Source organism: Erinaceus europaeus, chromosome 1 (genome assembly GCF_950295315.1).
Source record: "Erinaceus europaeus chromosome 1, mEriEur2.1, whole genome shotgun sequence".
Classification (NCBI taxonomy): domain Eukaryota; kingdom Metazoa; phylum Chordata; class Mammalia; order Eulipotyphla; family Erinaceidae; genus Erinaceus; species Erinaceus europaeus.
In genome coordinates, this window is record NC_080162.1 from 189,633 (window position 1) to 209,692 (window position 20,060).

General features: G+C 47.4%; 2 protein-coding genes across 10 annotated transcripts in view; one reads left to right on the plus strand and one right to left on the minus strand.

The window, feature by feature from the left end:
• The window catches only part of SLC16A12 (solute carrier family 16 member 12), a 105,269-nt gene that overhangs the window by 58,835 nt on the left and 26,374 nt on the right, over positions 1–20,060 (minus strand). The window contains exon 1 of one of the 9 annotated variants that reach the window (XM_060172623.1): positions 8,169–8,242. The exons of the other annotated variants lie outside the window; for them this stretch is intronic. The gene's annotated coding sequence lies outside the window, so the exon portion shown is untranslated. Of the gene's footprint in view, positions 1–8,168; positions 8,243–20,060 lie in introns of those variants that run through there. 9 annotated transcript variants of the gene reach the window in all.
• LOC132542420 (uncharacterized) overlaps positions 14,805–20,060 on the plus strand; it is a 24,089-nt gene continuing 18,833 nt past the window's right edge. Inside the window, exons 1-2 of the mRNA XM_060205020.1 lie at positions 14,805–14,943; positions 17,365–17,444. Coding sequence (XP_060061003.1) covers positions 14,805–14,943; positions 17,365–17,444 — 219 coding nt within the window. The remainder of the gene's footprint in view (positions 14,944–17,364; positions 17,445–20,060) is intronic.

The following is a 20,060-nucleotide window of genomic DNA, read 5'->3' on the forward strand; positions in this document are numbered from 1 at the left end:
CAGGAGAGGAATTGCAGGGTCATAGGGCAGGTCCATTTCTAGCCTTCTGAGAGTTCTCCAGACTGTTCTCCACAGAGGCTGGACCAACTTGCATTCCCACTGGCAGAGAAGAGAGTTCCTTGTTCCCACACCCTCTCCAGCATTTGCTGCTGTTACCTTTTCTGATGTCTGACATTCTCACAGGAGTGAAGTGGTATCTCATTGTTGTCTTTATTTGCATTTCTCTGACAATCAGAGACTTGGAGCATTTTTTCATGTGTTTCTTGGCCTTTTGGATCTCTTCTGTGGTGAATATTCTGTCCATGTCCTCCCCCCATTTTTGGATGGGGTTATTTGTTGTCTTGTTGTTGAGTCTGGCAAGCTCTTTATATATGTTGGTTATTATACTCTTATCTGATGTATGGCATGTAAAGATCTTCTCCCATTCTGTGAGGGGTCTCTTGGTTTAGGTAGTGGTTTCTTTAGCTGTGCAGAAGCTTTTTAATTTGATGTAGTCACATAGGTTTATACTTGCCTTAGTCTTCTTTGTAATTGTATATGTTTCATTGAAGATGTCTTTAAAATTTATGCAGAAAAGAGTTCTGCCAATATTTTCCTTTAAGTATCTGATAGTTTGTGGTCTAACATCCAAGTCCTTGATCCACTTGGAATTTACTTTTGTGTTTGGTGAAATTATTAATGTCTTAAACCCACACTCCACTTTAAATCCAAGCTCAATTAATTTGGTTCCTCGTGACTCAAGAATACAACCAACTAAGAATTTATTTAAAGGATGATGAGGGCTGGGAGACAGCATACTGGTTATGTTATGCAAAGTACTTTCATGCCTAAGGATCTGAGATCCCAGGTTCAATCCCCAGCACCATCATCAGCCAGATTGATAGTGCTCCGGTTTCTGTCTCTCATTTTGTTGTTTTGCCTCCAGGTTTATGGCTGGGGCTTAGTGCCAGCACTATGAATCCATTACTCCTGGTGGCTGGTTTTTTTCCATTTTATTGGATAGAACAGAGAAATTGAGAGGGGAAGGGGAGAAAGAGAGACAGAGAGACACCTATAGACCTGCTTCACCAGTTGTGAAGTATTCCCCCTGCAGGTGGGGAGCAGAGGCTCAAACCCAGATCCTTGTGAAGGTCCTTGTGCTTAGTACTATTGCATTCAAGCAGGTGCACCACAGCCTGGACCCCTTGGTTTGTATTTCTCTCTTTCTCTATATATGTCACGTTCATTTTAAAGAGTAAATTACACATATGTCTCCAGGGCTATTGCTGGGGCTTGGTGCTGGCACTAAGAACCCACATTTCCAGGAGTCATTTTCCCTCCCCCTTTTCCATTTTATTTGATAAGATAGAAAGAAATTGAGAGGCGAGCCAGAAAGAGAAACAAGAGAGACACTTGCAGACCTGCTTCACCATTCATGAAGTCCCCCGCCCCGCAGGTGAGGAGTGGGAGCTTGAACCTGGGTCCTTGTGCGTAGTACTATGTGAGCTTAACTGGGTACACAACTGCCTGGCCCCATGAAAAGTTTTAAAAGGCCTGAGAATAGTGAGAGCCTGAGCTACAGCGCCGATAGCTTCATTTTAGATACATCTGGCAGAGTACTATCACTGTGAGTTGTGGAGTATCAAGTGTGAGCTTTTGGCTTTCACCCAGCAATGATGAACTGTCGCACAGCACGGGCTGGGGGAGGGAGGCACCACTGAGCAAGATCACTGCTAGAGTCTGACAGCAAGAGAACAGACCAAGAAAAAAGGGGATAGGAAAAGTCATTTAAAAAACTATAAAATTCGGGAGTCGGGCTGTAGCGCAGCGGGTTAAGTGCAGGTGGCGCAAAGCACAAGGACCGGCATAAGGATCCCGGTTCGAACCCCGGCTCCCCACCTGCAGGGGAGTCGCTTCACAGGCGGTGAAGCAGGTCTGCAGGTGTCTGTCTTTCTCTCCTCCTCTCTATCTTCCCCTCCTCTCTCCATTTCTCTCTGTCCTATCCAACAACGACAACAACAATAATAACTACAACAATAAAACAACAATGGCAACAAAAGGGAATAAATAAATAAAATAAATATTTAAAAAACTATAAAATTCAATAGCCTGGGGAGTCGGGCGTAGTGCAGCGGTTTAAGTGCACATGACGCAAAGGGCAAGGACCTGCGTAAGGATCCCAGTTCGAGCCCCCGGCTCCCCACTTCATGGGTGGTGAAGCAGGTCTGCAGGTGTCTGTCTTTCTCTCCCCCTCTCTGTCTTCCCCTCCTCTCTCCATTTCTCTCTGTCCTATCCAACAACAACAATACCAGTGGCAACAATAACAATAATGACAACAACAAAGGCAAAAAAAAAAGGGGGGGAATGGCCTCCAGGAGCAGTGGATTCATGGTGCAGGCACCAAGCCCCAGTGATAACCCTGGAGGCAAAAAAAAAAAAAATGAATAGCCTGGAGGGTTTTTGTTGTTGTTGTTGTTGTTGTTGTTTTTGTAGAGCTAAGTCCTCAGACATGCAGAACTCACTGTTTCCGGGTAGCTTTTCACTCATATGAGGACACAGAAGGTGAGAGGTAAACTGAGAGAGAAAGAGAGAGACCATAGAGCCAGAGTTTCTCCTAGTGCCATGGTATCTCTCATAGGGTGCCTGGGTTCAAGCTGGGCCATGTTCATGGCAAGGGCATGTGTTCCACCTGGAGGTGACCTCTCTGGCCCTTCCCTCGTGCAGCCATCTATACAGACAGAAACCCCCAACACACCCTGCTGCAAGGCTTCCCAGCTGCTGCACCTGACCGCAGAGACTGCAACAGCCAAACACGACCCAGTGGCTTCAACAACAAGCACTTTGCTCCTAATTCCTGGGGCTAGACATCCATGATTAAGGTGGCAACAAATGAGGTTCTGGGAAGAGCTCTCTTTATACCTTTCTCCTCCTCGCGCCTTCACATCCCGGGAGGGTGGGGTGGAGTTTCTTCTCAGAAAGACCCTAATCACCTGCATGTCAGCTGTCTGGCTCAGGCAGAAATCACTAGTCACGGGCCCCTTGAAACACACCTAAAACAGACTTTCTGGCTTCTTCCCACATGAAGACCCCTAGTTTCATCTGCTCTGTTCCTTCCTTTGGGTTCCTGCTTATTAAACAGTTTGTCCTGCTTTCTATCTTACCGACCAAGTTGCAAACGCCCTCACCCATGTGTCCTGGAACCTCCCCTCCCATTAAGGAAAGATAGAGACAGGCTGGGGGTAGGGATCCATCTGCAAATGCCCATGTTCAGCGGAGAAGCAATTACAGAAGCCAGAAACTTCCGCTCCCCAAAAACAATGTTGGTCCATACCCTCAGAGGAATAAAGAATAGGAAAGCTTCCAATGGAGGAGATGGGACATGGAATTCTGGTGGGGGGAGCTGTGTGGAATTGTCCCCCTGTGGTCTTACCATCTTGTTAATCCTTATTAAATCACTAATAAAAAAAAATACCACAAGTCCTCCTGGAACAAGATTCTAGCTTCGGGCTCATCTAACTTCACTTGCTCTGTGGCCTCATTTCCAAACACAGCTAGTCTGGGTAGGGCTCTGACAGGTGAACTGGCAGGGACACAGGTAGGTGTTCAGTCCACAGCGAGGACCCTCAGCTCGGAGCCTCAGGTTGCCTCCGGGGTCATTGCTGGGGCTCGGTGCAGCGCTACAAATCCACTGCTCCTGGCAGCCATGGTTTCCATTTTATTGGACAGGACAGAAAGAAATGGAGAGGGTAGGGGAGATGGAGAGGTGTTGGATAGTATGCCAGCTCCCCTTGGCTTCTGCTTAACCATATGCCTATATAGGGATAGATTTAATCCCATTCAAAGTTTTGGTCTATTTACATAAATCACTTTTATATTTACATAAAGCACTCCAGGGCATTGGTGGTTCAGTGATAGGATTCTCGCCTGCTCTGCCCCCTCCTTGTCACACTCTGATTTTCACCAGTCACTTTTCTCTCCACCCTCTCTATGTCACATCCTGTTTCTACCCTACTTGGCAAGTATATATAAAGACAGCATTGTGAGTTTTAGGGTACCTTGAGTTTAGCTCAGCTCATCTTAGATTGTGCTGCGTCCTGCATGAATAAAGAGATACTGCCTACAGCTCAACCATGAGTCCCTGGTCGTCTGTTACCCGCCCGTGAAGCCAGCCCGCACAAATCAACAGAGAGGGAGAGAGACAGGGAGACACCTGCAGCCCTCTCCACCGTTCATGAACTGTCCCCCTGCAGGCGGGGAGCAGGGGGTTCAAACCCTGGTCCTTACGTGGGTCTTTCACACTATGTGTGCGTAAGAGGGCGCGCCACCACCCAGCCCCCACGGCTTATTCTCTGCTCTCCCCTTTGCTTTTTCAGATGGATACACGACACTTTGAGGAAAAGCTGTTTTTGCTAACAGGCCAAAGGTCTAGGTGAGAGGACGCTAGGTCAGCACTGTCCCAGCAGAGCTGTGTGGCCTCTGACCAGCCCCTGCAGGCCAACAACTCTCAGCACAACATCAGGAACAGTGGCGTGAAACAACGTGCCCTTTCCATGCCGCAGCTGCAAAGGACTGGGAGAGCCGAGAAGCCCTCCCTCAGAGGTGGGGATGGAGGTCCGGGTGCCGTGCCAAGGGGTAGACCTCTGTGGGTGACAAGGGCCATCCGGGAAAGACAACTCGAGGGAATGGCATCTGCCCATGAGCTGCCAACTGGGCGTGAAAGGAGATGCCCAGAAGGATGTGGCAGAGTGACTACTCGGCACTGCCGAGGCACTGAGGCACCAGTGAACACCCCCACTCAGAACCGCAGCTGGTGTTTCTTGAGCGCCTGTCTGCGGGCAGCACAGTGTGCTCAGGGAGTCGAGGGCATCACAGCCATTCGGGAGGGGTCTGGACACCTGCTCTTTACCAGTGGAGCAGAGGAGGGGTGGCGGCACTGTGGGGCCACAATTCTGTACGGCAGATTCCTTAATAGGCATCTTTAACATTTGCCAGGTTAGGGTTACCAGAGAGACAAGAGACCAGGAACTCGTGGCCGAGCAGAACGCAGTGCAATGCCTTTCTTGATCAGAGACAACACCTTTATATCTTTTGAAATGGAAGTGGCAGGTGGGAAAAGGAAATGGCTAGGAGTGGGGGTGGAGCAAAAAAATAGCGTGAAGGTAGCAAGCTTCCACAGCAGCTGTTGCAAAGGATCTAACCAGTGGGATTAACCAGTACCCTGCAGGCAGGGCGGGTCTCAGGCAAAACAGTGATTGTGTAAATAGACCACAGCATCAGCAATGCAGCATGGAGCAGGGGGGAGCTGGCGTAATGCCCAACAAACATTGATTTAGCTATTTCTGAGAGAGAAGAAGGAGAAGGAAGAGAGTGAAGAGGAGGAGGAGAGAGCTAGAGCATCCATCCCTGGAGCACATGCTGTCCTAGGGGCTGAACTCAGGACGTCACGCTTGAAAGCCAAGCCCGTTATCCACTGAGCCACCACCCAGGCTGATGCGCAGCAGAAGCTCCCTTTCCTGTCTCAGTTCATGAATTGCTGGTGAGGTCTGAAAACCAGCTTTATCACTTCGTTCATTTATTTTTAGGTAGAGAGAGGAGGCAAGAGGGAGAGCGAGGCCACGCCTTGCTGGAGGCTGGCGGCTTCTGCGGAAGGTTTGGTTTCTGGCTCTTTAACCCACCTAATGTCTGTGAGAATCTCCCATGTTGTCACTTAGTTTCCTCTTGTTTCACCGTTGAAAAGTATCCCTGCTATGAATAAGCTACAATTGCTTTATTTATCCATTCTGCTAGTCATGGATAGTCTATGCTTGACTCACAAGCAAGAAGCCATACTCCTTATTGCCATGCTGTACACATCTTACTTGGTCAGCACAATGGCCTATTATGATTATTATCTTTTTAAATTTTATTTAGGTATTTAATTTCACCAGCGCCCTGCTCACCTGTGGCTTATTGTGGTGCAGGGGACTGAACTTGGGACTTTGGGGCTTCAGGCACGAGAGTCTCTTATGATTATTACTTTTACTGAGTCTCATTTAAAATAAGACTATCTGGAGACAAGGATAAATGTATATAGATTATCCACTAAAGGTTATTATTAATTTTCCCTTGAAACCATCTTTTCTCTTAAGTGGCCTGAGACATGACCAGTTTAGGGACAGAACTGATTACCACTATCAGGCACTTGCCCAAAGGACGTTCAAACTCTAAATCAGAGAGACACATGCAGCCTGTCTTCCTAGCTGCATTATTCACAGCGGCCAAGGAGCAGAAGCAGTCTAAATTTCCATCAATCGATGACTAGCTGAAGCAATTATGGGATATATCCATGGACTACTACTCTGCAATAAAAAAGATGGCATTGTGTCCCTTGGGACAAAATGGACGGAACTGGAGGTGATTCTGCCTAAAGAAATAAGTAGCAAGATGGAAGACAGCTGCCAGATGACTTCACTTGTGTGGAATCTAGAGAATGGACACACATGAAACTGCAAGACACACACACACAAGCAAGCAGCTTGTGGTTCCCTTTGGAAGATGAGAGGGTGGGGACACAGATTTTTGGTGGTGGGTGTGGGACACATTTATTGTGATCTAAAATATTGTAACCTTCCTATTAATCACAGTAAAAATGAAAAGAAGAAGAGAGAGAAAGAAGGAAAGAGATAGAGTGATAGAGGAAGGAAGGAAGGAAGGAAGGAAGGAAGGAAGGAAAGAAGGAAGGGAAGGAGGGAGGGAGGAAGAGCATCACACATACATGCCTAGGAAGAACTTGCCAAAGTCAAATATAAATAAAAGTAAACCCAAATGATTTATCTGGTAGACCTGTAAATACTTAAGCCAGAGCTGAATATTCAGATGGTGAGATGTGAGGGTGGTTTCCGTCTTTTGACAGCCCTGAGGAGAGCGGCTCCGTCAGCAGAAGGTGGGGAAGCTTCAGGAAAGGTAGAGCAGTGCTGCCCCTCTGTGTCTCTCCTCTACTCCTCTGTCTCCCACCTTCTATCTAGGAAAAAACTGGCCACTGGGAGTGGTGGGGTCCTGCGGAAAGGGAGTCCCAGAGCAGGGAAAAAAAAAAAAAAGACACATTTAATCATTCTTTTTAGTTTGTTTTCTTGAAGAACTAATGCAGGAGTGTTAACTATCAAAATTTCCAGTTATCTAGTATGAAAGCTTTTCAAGGGTATTTAACAGAGTAAATGTTTTAAATTCAACAAAGACAGCTGTCGGGCCCAGATCAGAAAGGCAGCTAGTCAGCTCGCTAATGGAAACATCTGTTCTGCCTCACACTGAGTTTTAACTGGCTCGATTTCTGAAGTGATAGCTGGCAGCAACTATTAAAGTTTAATGAATTTAACTCCTGACCCAGTGTTTCTACATTTAGGAATTTGTTGCTTATTAGTACTCCCTAAATGTCCAAATATGTTTGCCTAAGGGTGTGTTAGCATTAGTTGTAGCTATGACTGTGTTAGAGAAAGTTTCCATTGGCACTGAGATTAGCAGCTTAAGTCATATGTTCAGCTTTCAATTTAATACCAGAGATTAGGCATATGTGTTTATCTCCACTCCCTCCCAAACACCACTGATGTAATGGAGGGAGGAAAGAAAGAGAGAGAGAGAGAGAGAGAGAGAGAGAGAGGAAGGAAGGAAAAGAGAAAGGGAGAGAGGAAAAGAGAGAAAGAGAGGAAGGGAGGAAGGGAGGGAGGGAGGAAGGCAGGAAAGAAGGGAGAGTGAAAGAGAGAGAGAAAGAGAAAGAAAGAGGAAAGGACAGAAGGGAGGGAGAGAGAAAGGCAAAAATGGAGAAAGGGAGTGGGGAGAGAAGCAAGGGGAGCAAAGCTCACCTGACCCGCAGGCCTGAGGCCGAAGAGGCTGCAGGTGGATCCCAGCACCACCGCCAGTCAGCAAGCTGAGCAGGTTCTGCCGCTTCACTCTCGCTTTCATCAAACTACTTGTGCCTTCCTGGCCTACAGTCTCCTTGATTATTAATAAATCTAAAAATGAGTGGTCCGGGAGGTGGCGCAGTGGTAAAGCTTTGGACTCTCAAGCATGAGGTCCTGAGTTTGATCCCCGGCAGCACATGTGCCAGAGTGATGTCTGGTTCTTTCTCTCTCCTCCTATCTTTCTCATAAATAAAATAAAAAATCTTTTAAAAAATAAATAAATAAATAAATCTAAAAATGAATTAAATAAACTACCTTGTTTAATCCTTTAAAAAGCAGAGACAAATCAGCTGCAGACTCCGAGGAAGCCGTGGTGAGAACAGGCTTCGTAGCGATGTGTGTGGCATGGGGTCAGCAGGGGAAAGGCAGCGGGAAAGCAGGCATGGGGAGGGGAGGGGAGGGGAGGGGAGGGGCGGGGAGGGGAGGGGAGAGAAGTGGAGAGCGGAGGAGAGAGGAGGGGGAGGGGAGGGGCACAGCTATATATAAATAATGTCAAAGGATATAAATTATGGTGATGTTGTGTATGATACAGCAAATCCTAACAATGGGATTTTCAAAGTTAACCTAATTGCCAAATACTATGATTATAGCAATAACTATCTATTGTCTTCTTAAACCCTAAGACAGCAAGAACCTCCCACTTCCTCTATAAAGCCTGTATTTCCCCCAGTCCTGGAACCTCTGGGGTGGGCCCCACTTCCCTGCATGCTTCTCTCAATTCATACCAAATGATATTGCATCTGCTGATCCCAAACTAATCAATGCAACCAGTACCACCTCAGCAGGCTTCACTTCAGACTGTGACCAGAGACGTCAGGCAGGGAATGTCAACCCTTCAGCCTCATTACTCGGGTGAGACCTTTCCTTTCATAGGATCCTCTAATTCCATTTTGGGTGGTTCACCTCCAACAAAGCCCCAAAACCAGATATACGTCAGGGACCATGAGACAGAGCATATGTTCACATGTATCCATGTTAGGGGGAAATAAATACCTTAAAGCAAAAGTACACAGTAGTCTGCGGTGAGGCAGTACATGCAGCAAGCAAGTAGAAAGACCTAAAAAGACACCATAAAGTTCCAAATGAAATAATTTCTACTTAGACCTGGATACCCTCCTCACCTACTTCCTATTACACTTCCCTCACTCACTCTAAAGCTAAACTTATCAAAGCAAGGACTGCAAAAGCTGAATAAGGGCAAGAGACTGACATACTTTAATGATGACTCTTTAGTCACTATCAGGCCACCCCATCAGCTGAGGCCCTAGTCGGGGAGTCCTGAGATTCCCAAACAGACAGGATGGGCCTAGACCTCGAATAAATCCCTCTCTCCATTGTTACCGGTTATCTCTATCAGGAACAACACAATAGGCCCCTTTGTGGGCCCCCATAGGACCTTGCCCTCAACATGAATCAATGGTAGAGACTGTTCCATCCTCTGAAGGGAGGCTGGGCAACATATTCTATGCTACACCTGAGGAAGATGGGTCGATATTGGGGCAGCATGGAATGTTCCTACTCATGACCACAGAATGTGAGCTCAGATCTACAGGGATGCAGAGGTCACACAGGCTCCTATGCTGAATATGGGCCCCAGATCACATCAAATCAATGGGGTTTACAGTCAACAGTATATATACACCTTTCCTATATTAGGGAGCTACTCTCTTCCCTGATCCAGCTTTCTGATCCTTTTTCCAGCCATGACATCATCTTCACAGACAACAATTTGGGTCCACCTGCATTTCAGATGTCAGGCTCAGGCAATAACTAGTATAGTCATGGGCCTTTTGGAATATAACTAGGCCTACTAGCTATCTACAAAATAGAGACACCTCCCCCAACTCTTCATATGCACTAGTCCAGCCTTTAGGTTGATGATTAGTCAACAATTTGTTAGGCTTTTTTTTCAACCACCAGGTTCCAGATGCTACCATGATGCCAACCAGACTTCCCTGGGAAGACGACTCCACCAATGTGTCCTGGAGCCCCACTTCCCCAGAGCCCTGCCCCACTTGGGAAAGAGAGAGGCAGGCTGGGAGTATGGATCCACCTGTCAACACCTATGTTCAGCTGGGAAGCAATGACAGAAGCCAGACCTTCCACCTTCTGCATCCCACAATGACCCTGGGTCCATGCTCCCAGAGGGATAGAGAATAGGAAAACTATCAGGGGAGGGGATGGGATACGGAGTTCTGGGGGTGGGAATTTGTTGGTCTGCTTCTAAATTCTGCTTCTAAGACCCCTTCTGTTGCATTGCTTGTGGTCTATTTACATAATCATTGTTTTGTTCACACTGGTTTAATCCCCACTGGTTCGCATGTTTTTACCTTCTCCCCACCCCTTATCCTACGTACATCCTCTTCCAACCTACACTTCCACCTCAGGAGATATATAAGGACAGGATTGTGATTAGAGACAGATCAAACTGCATCCCCGCTCTTCAATAAAGATTGAACTGCGTTCCCAGCTCAGCCATGAGTCCCTGGTTGTCTCTCTCCTGCCTGCGAAGCTAGACCGGCATATGGCACCTGAACAGGGACACACAAGCAGCAGACCTAAGAAGACCAGATAAGTAAAGCCACTTGGCTACCCATCCATCGTGGCCTGCCTTTCTACTTATGAAGAGGTTTCCCAAAGCCTCTACTCTTTCTTCATGAGACAGTTTCTCTGTCTCTGGAACATTTTGCTCTGGGCCACACTTTGGTTCCCTGACCGGGAACTTTTGGTTCCTTATGACTGTGATCATAGAGCTTGGGAGATGCACGGAGATTTCTCCTGGGACTTTCTGAACTCCCTCTCCCATGTTTCCCGAGAAGAAGGACTACATTTTGCCCCAGGCCACACTTTGGTTCATTATGACCGTGATCATAGAGCTTGGGAGATGCACGGAGACTTCTCCTGTGACTTTCTGGACTCCCTCTCACATGTTTCCCATGGAGAAGAACTACTCTGACTTGAAGAGCATTCTCCAGTATACCCTGGCAGTCCCCAAGAATGGAGACACGTGGTTAGTTCTACCCTCCTGATTTGATTCTTTCTTCGATGGGAAGATGTTTTTAAAAATGGGTGCCTGCAACAATCTTGCAGGAACTGTCAGAAGCACCCTAAATGGAATTTCGAGGAGCTTTTTGGACTGGGATGCCCTCCAGGGATTCATGATGCTACATGGTGAGATCTGGATAATCTGGTTCAAGGTGAAAGAAGCAAAAACTACCACTTTTCTCTCAATTCCCCCCTCTGAATATCTTAAGTTTGCTGTCTGCTTTCAGTTGCATTTTGTAAAAGAGTGATTTGAATGACTGAATTTTTGTATGACCCATTTTACTGTGAATATTCTGAAATTTAATTGACTTATAAAAAAATGCTGGATGCAGCCATGATTTCTAGAGACATCCAGAAACAGTCCAAAAAAGTTGTTTTTTTTTTTCTCTTTTGATTTTTTTTTTTTACATCTTGGTATTAATGTGAAACATTTAATCCTGAAAACTATATGAGTATGGGCAGGGTAGATAGCACAATGGTTATGTTAATGATTCTCATGCCTGAGGCTTCTAACCATGGTTCTTCTATTGAGCTTATACTGTTTAAACAACCTTGAAATTATACTAGAAAGGACTTCCAAAATTATAAAGGTACTTAAACCAATTATAATGGAGTTATCAATTATAGTAAACTTCTAATCTGCTAAAAGTTTTGTTTGACAAGTAAGTGAATTACAGCTGTCAAGTCTTCACATGAAAAAGCATTTGCTCAAATGAAATCCCTGGAAATCCATTTGGACCCCTGTTCTCTGACATCGCCCACAAGATGGCACGACTACAGCACACACACACCCAAAACCAATGATGTGACCTGGCACAACCTGAAGAAACAGATTCACAGACTCCAAAGCTCACTCTCTACAGAAAAGTGGAATTCCAGTGGCTGACCTTCCCCATCAAGACAGACATGCAGCATTTCATCCCCTGGCATTTCTTCCATGGTCATCTGCTTTGGACTGACATTTTTATCGGACTTACTGGTACACCTCTTGGACACTTTACACAACTTTACAGCAGCTTTCCTTTACGCTGCTGGGTTTCTCATAGACTGACCGCAGCAGTCTATGGACTTTGCAACCGGCAGCCTTGGGGACTCTATAGGCCAAGCCCCCTCACCTGCAGGCCCTGTCCCCAGAGACAGGAAACCCCCCTCATTACTAGGTCCTGCCCACAGAGGCAGGAAGTGCCCTTTGAGGCAGGAAACGCCCCCAGAGGCAAGAGATGCCCACAGAGGCAGGAAATACCCTTTGGCTGCTAGGCCTTGCCCTTTGAGGCAGGAAACACCTCTTCAGGCCTCCCCTTGGCACCACACTGGTTCTTGCTGCTCTCTTACTTGTTCCTCCATGTCTTGTGCCCGTTCTTTTGAAAATGCCTGTACAATATAGCTTTCTGTTCACCCCACACTCCTGATACTATGGCCATTAGTTAAAAAGAAAGGGGAAAATGTTGGTCTGCTTCTAAATTCTGCTTCTAAGACCCCTTCTTTTGCATTGCTTGTGGTCTGTTTACATCATCATTGTTTTGTTCGCACTGGTTTAATCCCCACTTGTTCGCATGCTTTTTCCTTCTCCCCACCCCTTATCCTACGTACATCCTCTTCCAACCTGACATTTCCACCTCAGGAGATATATAAGGACAGGATTGTGATTAGAGATAGATCAAACTGCATCCCTGCTCTTCAATAAAGATTGAACTGCATTCCCAGCTCAGCCATGAGTCCCTGGTCATCTCTCTCCTGCCTGCGAAGCTAGACTGACAGGAATTATGTGGAGTTGTACCGCTCTTATCCTATGGTTTTGTCAATGTTTCCTTTTTATAAATAAAAATTAAAAATAAATAAATAAAATATTATGGTGAAATTTTTTAATTTAATTGAAAGATCAGAAGACAATTAGAATCAATATTTAACATAATTGATGGTATTAAAATATTTGAAAGAAAAAATAAAATACTTGAAAGAAAATGTACATACACAGAAAGAATAGGAGTGAGTGGGAATAAGAAATCAGATCATAGAAAACAGCATAAAATGCAGTAGAAGAGGGACAGTGCAAAGGCCCACTATGACACTGTACCACAACAAGCAATCCAATTCAAAGGAAGGGTGTTTGTAAGCAAAAGGTGAAAAAAAGTATGAACTACAACTGTTATCTCCACAATGACTTTTTAAAAATATTGATGGTGTTTCTTACATATGAGAGGTAAATGTCAGTCCGTGAGCAGGAGCCAGAGACAAAGCAGGACCGTGTGCCATGACTACAGCTGCCCAAGTAAAGCTGCATGGCTTCCTGAGCCCACTACGCACACTCCCTATGTCCCGGGCACGGGGAGTCAGAAAGCAGCCCACTTTCAGAGTCCGCCTTTTCCTTGCAGAAGAGCCACCACTTTCCTTTGTAGGAATCAGGTTAAGTGAGACAAGCTAGAAAGAGCAGGGTGAGCATGGGGGATCCCAGTCATGAGCAGAACTTAGGAAACAAGAGCACAGATGAAAAGAGAAAGTCAGACGTGGACTAGTGCAGGTGCTGACAAAGCAAGGGGCGGAAGGATTTTCAGGTCCCGGTGCACAGCAGTGGGCCTCATTTGGAAGGCTTTGCGAGCCGTGAAGCAGGGCTGCAGACGTCTCTCCTCCTCTCTATCTCCCCCTCCCCTCTTGATTTCTGTCTCCTCTAAGGATAGAGAGATGATATATAGATAGATGATAGATGATAGATAGATGACAGATAGGTAGATACATAGGGAAAGACAGAGTAAGATCAAGATAGAAAATTGAATTAGGGAAAATATTAATACAAATTCAATCAATTTAGTTCCTATCAGGTGTTCACAAAAACTGGCCTTAAGATGTCTAGAACTTAGATTACAGATGAAACCCAATCACCTATAGTTACGTAATTCATGTTCACGGGGCAAATAAAAGCCAGCTGGGCCAGAGCTGAACAGGACCCCTAACGACAGCACTGTGCTTCAGCCAGATCTTGCCGTATGTGCTCACTGTGGATCGTAACCTTCTAAACAGGATTCAAGAGAATCGTAAGACCACAGCGTAATGTCAGGAGACATGGAAGCCATGGAGGCAGGCAAGCTGAGGGTCACGCAGGCCCACTACCAGCACAGTCATCTTGTTCTGGGCTGGCTGCTGGGGCCCCACCACACTGGAGGCCATTTCTAACCACTCCACTGCCCTGCGTTCTCCATGAGGAGCGAGTGCCACACCTCTGTCTGGGCTCCTCCTGATGGACGTGTGTGTGGCCCTCACATCCTGGCTGCTGTAAAGAGGGCGGCCACGCGTGCAGATATCTTTGGGGACAGGTGTTGTGTGCTCTAGCTCCATGGCGGCGAGGGCAGTGCTATGCTTTTACTTTGAGGAGCCTTCCGGTTGCTTCCCATAGGGCCGCACCAGTTTGCATCACCAGTGAGGGAGCAGGTTCTTTTATGCCCACAGCCTCTCCAGCACTTGTCTTGTCAGCTGAGGCACTGGTCTGATGACTGTCTTCACTACCAGTCTGCAACCTCTGGGAGTCAGAGGACCTTACGTGTATTTTTAATGGCTGAACCCTAACCTGGAACAGACCCCTGTAAGTACCCACAGAAGTTGGAATCAGTGGCCTCAGGAGCTGAAGACCATCTGATCTTTGACCCTGTGCCACCTTTAATCTCAGTCGCCAGCTTGGCTACACACACGTCCAGACTCCCAACTACAGAGGCTCTGTTCCCGTGAGGGGAGTGTAAGGAAGAGAGAGCCGACACCACCATTTGCTGCTGGATTTGGAGCAAGAGTGAGTCCCACAGACATGCTCCTGGAATGAGTAGGAGCTGGACCCTGCACGTACTCACCAGCCGGTGGGCCATGCGGCTGGGCCGAGCTCAGTGGTCTGCCCAGGCGTCTGAAGCATTCAAAGCCAGGCGCCGACAGTCTGCCAGAAAGGTGTCCACACAGGAGGAGCAAACCCACGAGTCGTGCTGGACCGTGGTGGGGCACCCACAGGGTAGAGCACAGTCCATAAGGAGTGTCACGTGAGTTTCCAGCTGCAGGTCACACTAGCTGCCACGGACGGGCAGCAGCAATGCTGCCAACAGAGATCTACTACAGGGCCACACGTTCTCCGGCTTCACAGAGACTAGGTCTTCTTCTGCCCAGAGGAGCTGCCAGCCGGCTTTCTCTTACCTCTACATCACTGAGTGAAGACAAGGGCAACAGTGAGAGCAAGGTGTGTAGAAAATGCATGCCCAGCCACCTTGGAAGCTGCAGGTGAGGCCGGCTGTCCCTGTTAAGCAGTGACCTCGCCGGGACAGACTAGGGTCTACATGATTTCTCTCCAGAGAATAATCCACGAAAACTGGTCCCTTGTCAGTCAGAATAACAGGCACTTAAGAAGGTAGCAGGACTTTGCAAAACATGTCTTGTATGGTAAAATGACTTATTTGGGGGCTGGGCAGACAGCATAATAGGCAAAAAGATTTTCAATATCTAAGGCACCCAAGTTCAGTCCCTAGCACCACCATAAGCCAGAACCGAGAGGTGCTCTGGTAAAAACAATAGATTAATTAAATGGAGGTCCACAGCAAAGTTGGCTCTCTCCCAGAAAACACATATTACAACAGAACAACTCAACAAGTTTCATCAGAACAGCTGGGTCTACTTTAAGGAAAGGAACAGGAATTCCGTGGTCTGCGCGTGGCCAGTAGGAGCAGGCGGGGCAGAGAGACTTGAGCAGAAGCGTGGCCCAGGCTGCTGGAAGTGGCATGTCTGCAGCTGCCTTAGATCCGTGCAGCAGATGGGCCACACAGAAGCCAAGAGACTCGGGAACAGGCACTCAGGACTGCTATTAAGAACTACAGATGGGGCCGGGTGGTAGCTCAGTGGCTTAAGCACACGTGGCACAAAGAGCAAGGACCGGCGTAGGGGTACTAATTGGAGCCCCCGGCTCCCCACCTGCAGGGGAGTTGCTTCCCAGGCGGTGAAGCAGGTCTGCAGGTGTCTGTCTTTCTCTCCTCCTCTGTCTTCCCCTCCTCTCTCCATTTCTCTCTGTCCTATCCAACAATGACAACAACAATAACTACAACAACATTAATAACCACAACAACGATAGACAGCAAGGGCAACAAAAGGAGAAAAATGGCCTCCAGGAGCAGTGGATTTGTAGTGCAGTCACCGAGCCCCAGCAATAACCCTGGAGGCACAAAAAAAAAAAGACTACAGATGCCACAGGCTCTTGAGTCAACCCCATGGGGCCATCTGGGGGAACTAGGGAACCGAACCCTGTACCACTGTGAGAGCAGGGCAGTCAGCCAAACTCTGAGGTGTCCCAGATGCCAGCGAGAACCTGGGCAAAGGCACAGGTGGGCCTGCAGGCAGGAACAGTGGCTGTCTGCTCACAGGAGATGTCCTACTTCTTGACAGAGCAGGAGGGCTGGAGTCTCTTGCTAGCTCCAAAGTTCATCTTGTTAATATAACAAAAGATACCTGTATTGTTCTCATCATTTAAAAGATTTTGAGGACTTTAGGTGTACCACACAAGATCAGGAACAAAAAAAATCAAATATACATTTTTTATTGTAAATCATAATAGCATAGGAAGTAATTAGACCTAGACAGTATAAAAATGGAGTTCATGTGACCAGAGTAGAGTTTTTGTAAAAATAACATTCCCTATCTCTCTCTCTAGCAAATAAATAACTTTTTAAAAACTGCTATTACTCTTGTACCTCTCCAAGATACCGCCACCCTCAGCTTCAACACTGACCGTGATAAACCCAGGGATAGACACAAAACCGACACCAATCTTAACGGTGACGCTTGGAATGCCCCAACAGTCTCTGACTTGGCTTCAGATTCTCAGCCTGAATAATTGTGGCAAAAACAAAGTTAAGAGAAAAAGCACCGCCTCAATCCAAAGGTCACTGATAATTGATTAAACCAGTCATGTGCAGAGTGGTTCTCACTGCTCTTTCCTCAGCACTAACCCTGGTTCATCCTGGGAAAGCAGACTCACTCTGCACCTGCCCTTCCGCCTGCATGTGAGCCAAGGTAGTGACTAAGAGCAGGTCATGTCACTGGAAACTGGACAGACCTTATTTTCAGAAAAGTAGCAGTTCTCCCCCTGGAGATCTTATTTGAGTTCTTTCTGAGTCGAAGCAGGATTCCTTACTGCTTTTTGAAGTAGACACAGACATGAGCCATAAAACGTTTTAGAAACTGACAGGATATATAATCTCACAGAATAGGTAGAAAGTACTTCTAGGACAGGTCAGAACCTAGGAGAGTAAACGTAAGCCCAAAAGGAAATTTCCTTGTGCTTGAATTTGGGAAGAGGGAGGCTGGTGGACAAGGTAGCAGAAGGCCTGTGCTGAGACCGGTTGTGATGGTCCCTGACGGCCAAGAAGCCTTGTTCTGCCTCCCTGGGCAGCAGGACGTGAAAGCTGGGAGCGCGGCAGCCACGGTGCAGAGAAGCACTGCGACAAGGGCAGCGCCATCCAGAGCCAGCAAGTGCGGGGCTGCCTGCAGGCCGCAAAGCCAGGGCAGAGCTGTATGGGCGTATCCGGTGCCACAGGATACACTCTGAAAACCCCTGGAAAGGGACGTGTTTTGAACAGCATATATTTCCCACAACACTATTTCTGATGGATGACTTTAGGTTTTTGTTGATCCTGATTTCACATTGCAGTATAAATTCATAAGCCCTTGGGGAAGAGTTGGCACGTTGAAACATGTCCATTCACTCACGGCACCCTCCACAGAGCCCTGTACCCTCCCCACACACACAACCACCGTCATTTCACCAATACTGCCTTTCCAGACAGACTCTAAATTCCCTCTCAGAAAGGATGTTGTGTAATTTATTCACATGGCCGTGACATATCAGATCAAACTTCACTCCTGACAGTCCTTATGATGCCTTCATGATGGCTTCTCACAAATACTCCGAGATGACCGCACTTCAGAGTCAAAGGACTTCCTGTCTCTTCCCCACTACGAACAGGTATTGAGGTCAGGGAGGGAGCACAGCGGGCAGAATGCAGGAGTTGTATTTCAGGCACCATGTGTGACAGAGTACTGCTCTGATCAATAAACCCTTTAAAAAGTCTACCTGTTAACTATATGTACCTGTAACATACAAATAATTAAAAACAAATGTAGTGGTTAGCACTTAATTTTCCTGAAATATTTATTAAGTATTTATGCTAGACTTACAAATTCAAACTCCTTTTTTTGGGGGGGAGGGGAAGAGTCATCAATGGGACTTTACTTCTGCAGGCCATTTTATTTTCCAGGAAGTCAGAGACAGCAAGAAAGATAGCATGGCACTGAAGCTTCCCTCAGAGCAGTGGAGGCTGGGCTCAGCCTGGCTTGTGGACTTCACAAAGCACGTGCACTATCCAAGTGAGCTATCCTGCCCATCCAGTATGCAGAGTTCTTAAGAGCTCAAAGGGGCACAGAGCCCTCAGAGAGTGGCTCATGGGCTCAGCAGGACCTGCCTCACCCCAGCCTCCTGAGGGAAGGACTGAAGGGCTGCCACCATGATCAGACAAGCTCCCAGCCTCCTGAGGGAAGGGCTGAAGGGCTGCCACCGTGATCAGACAAGCTCCCAGGCTCCTGAGGGAAGGACTGAAGGGCTGCCACCATGATCAGACAAGCTCCCAGGCTCCTGAGGGAAGGACTGAAGGGCTGCCACCATCATCAGACAAGCTCCCAGCCTCCTGAGGGAAGGGCTGAAGGGCTGCCACCATGATCAGACAAGCTCCCAGCCTCCTGAGGGAAGGGCTGAAGGGCTGCCACCGTGATCAGACAAGCTCCCAGCCTCCTGAGGGAAGGGCTGAAGGGCTGCCACCGTGATCAGACAAGCTCCCAGCCTCCTGAGGGAAGGGCTGAAGGGCTGCCACCGTGATCAGAACAAGCTCCCCAGCATGTGCCACTTCCACTGCAGGTTTTCTTTATGCCAAAGTCAGTCAAGCCCCGCAGACTCACACAAAACTTTTTTAATAAGCAGGGCGCTTAGCGGTTTAAGTACAGGTGTTGACACACAGGCACAGCCTCTCATGACAGGTGTCTGCAAGTCACTCTCGCTCAGCCCAGGTCCTTTGCACCATCGTGCCCCAGGACCTCAGCACCAGGGCCTCGGCACTGCCACCACCACCACCCCGGCCCTCCTTTCCCAGTCTTTTGCTTTGTGGCAATCCACCACACCGAGCCACAAGAAACTTTTTTTCTTAATTTTTATTTATAAAAAGGAAACACTGACAAAAACCATAGGATAAGAGAGGGTTACAACTTCACACAGTTCCCACCACCAGAACTCCGTATCCCATCCCCTCCCCTGGTAGCTTTCCTATTCTTTATCCCTCTGGGAGTATGGACCCAGGGTCATTGTGGGATGCAGAAGGTGGAAGGTCTGGCTCTGTAATTGCTTCCCCACTGAACATGGATGTTGACAGGTGGATCCACACTCCCAGACAAGAAACTTTTACCTCCCCCTTAACTACCTACAAGAATGAACAGTGAGGATCTGACCAGAATTCAAAACTTTGACAGAAATAAATGTTTTAGAGAAACACATCTATCTGGCAGGGCGAGCCTCTCGTTACAGAGAATCTTCCTCATCTCACCTCTGAGACCCCTGCCTTCCTCTCTGCAGCCCCAGACCCCTTTGTCTCTCTGTCTCTCCTACTTAATACAGAAAAAATGTCATCCATGCATAATGATACAGCATCTGTTCATTTCACGTATCTTCACAATCCAGACACCCTTTGATGTTCACAAAATACTGGGAATGGGAGTTTATCTAGTTGGTCTGCTAAGATGTGCATGAACAACTTACTAGCTTCAGGAAGACGGAGCCTCCAGTGGGCTGAGAGCGTTGGCGCCTTGAACAGTCTAGGCCAAGGTTAACATGTCAGTTGTTTGGTGGCCTCCTGGACATCCTGTTGAAAAGATTCTGAGGCCACACCCAGTCCAGAGGAAACAGGCTCCGTTCACAGCTTGGGAAAAGCCCGTTCATCTGCCCCAGTGAAGCTCCAGTCAGCACCCACGTAGATTCTCCTTATTTAATCACAATGGCTCTCCCCTCCTCATCTGTCTGGTGTGAACTGGTTGTTTATCCAGCCC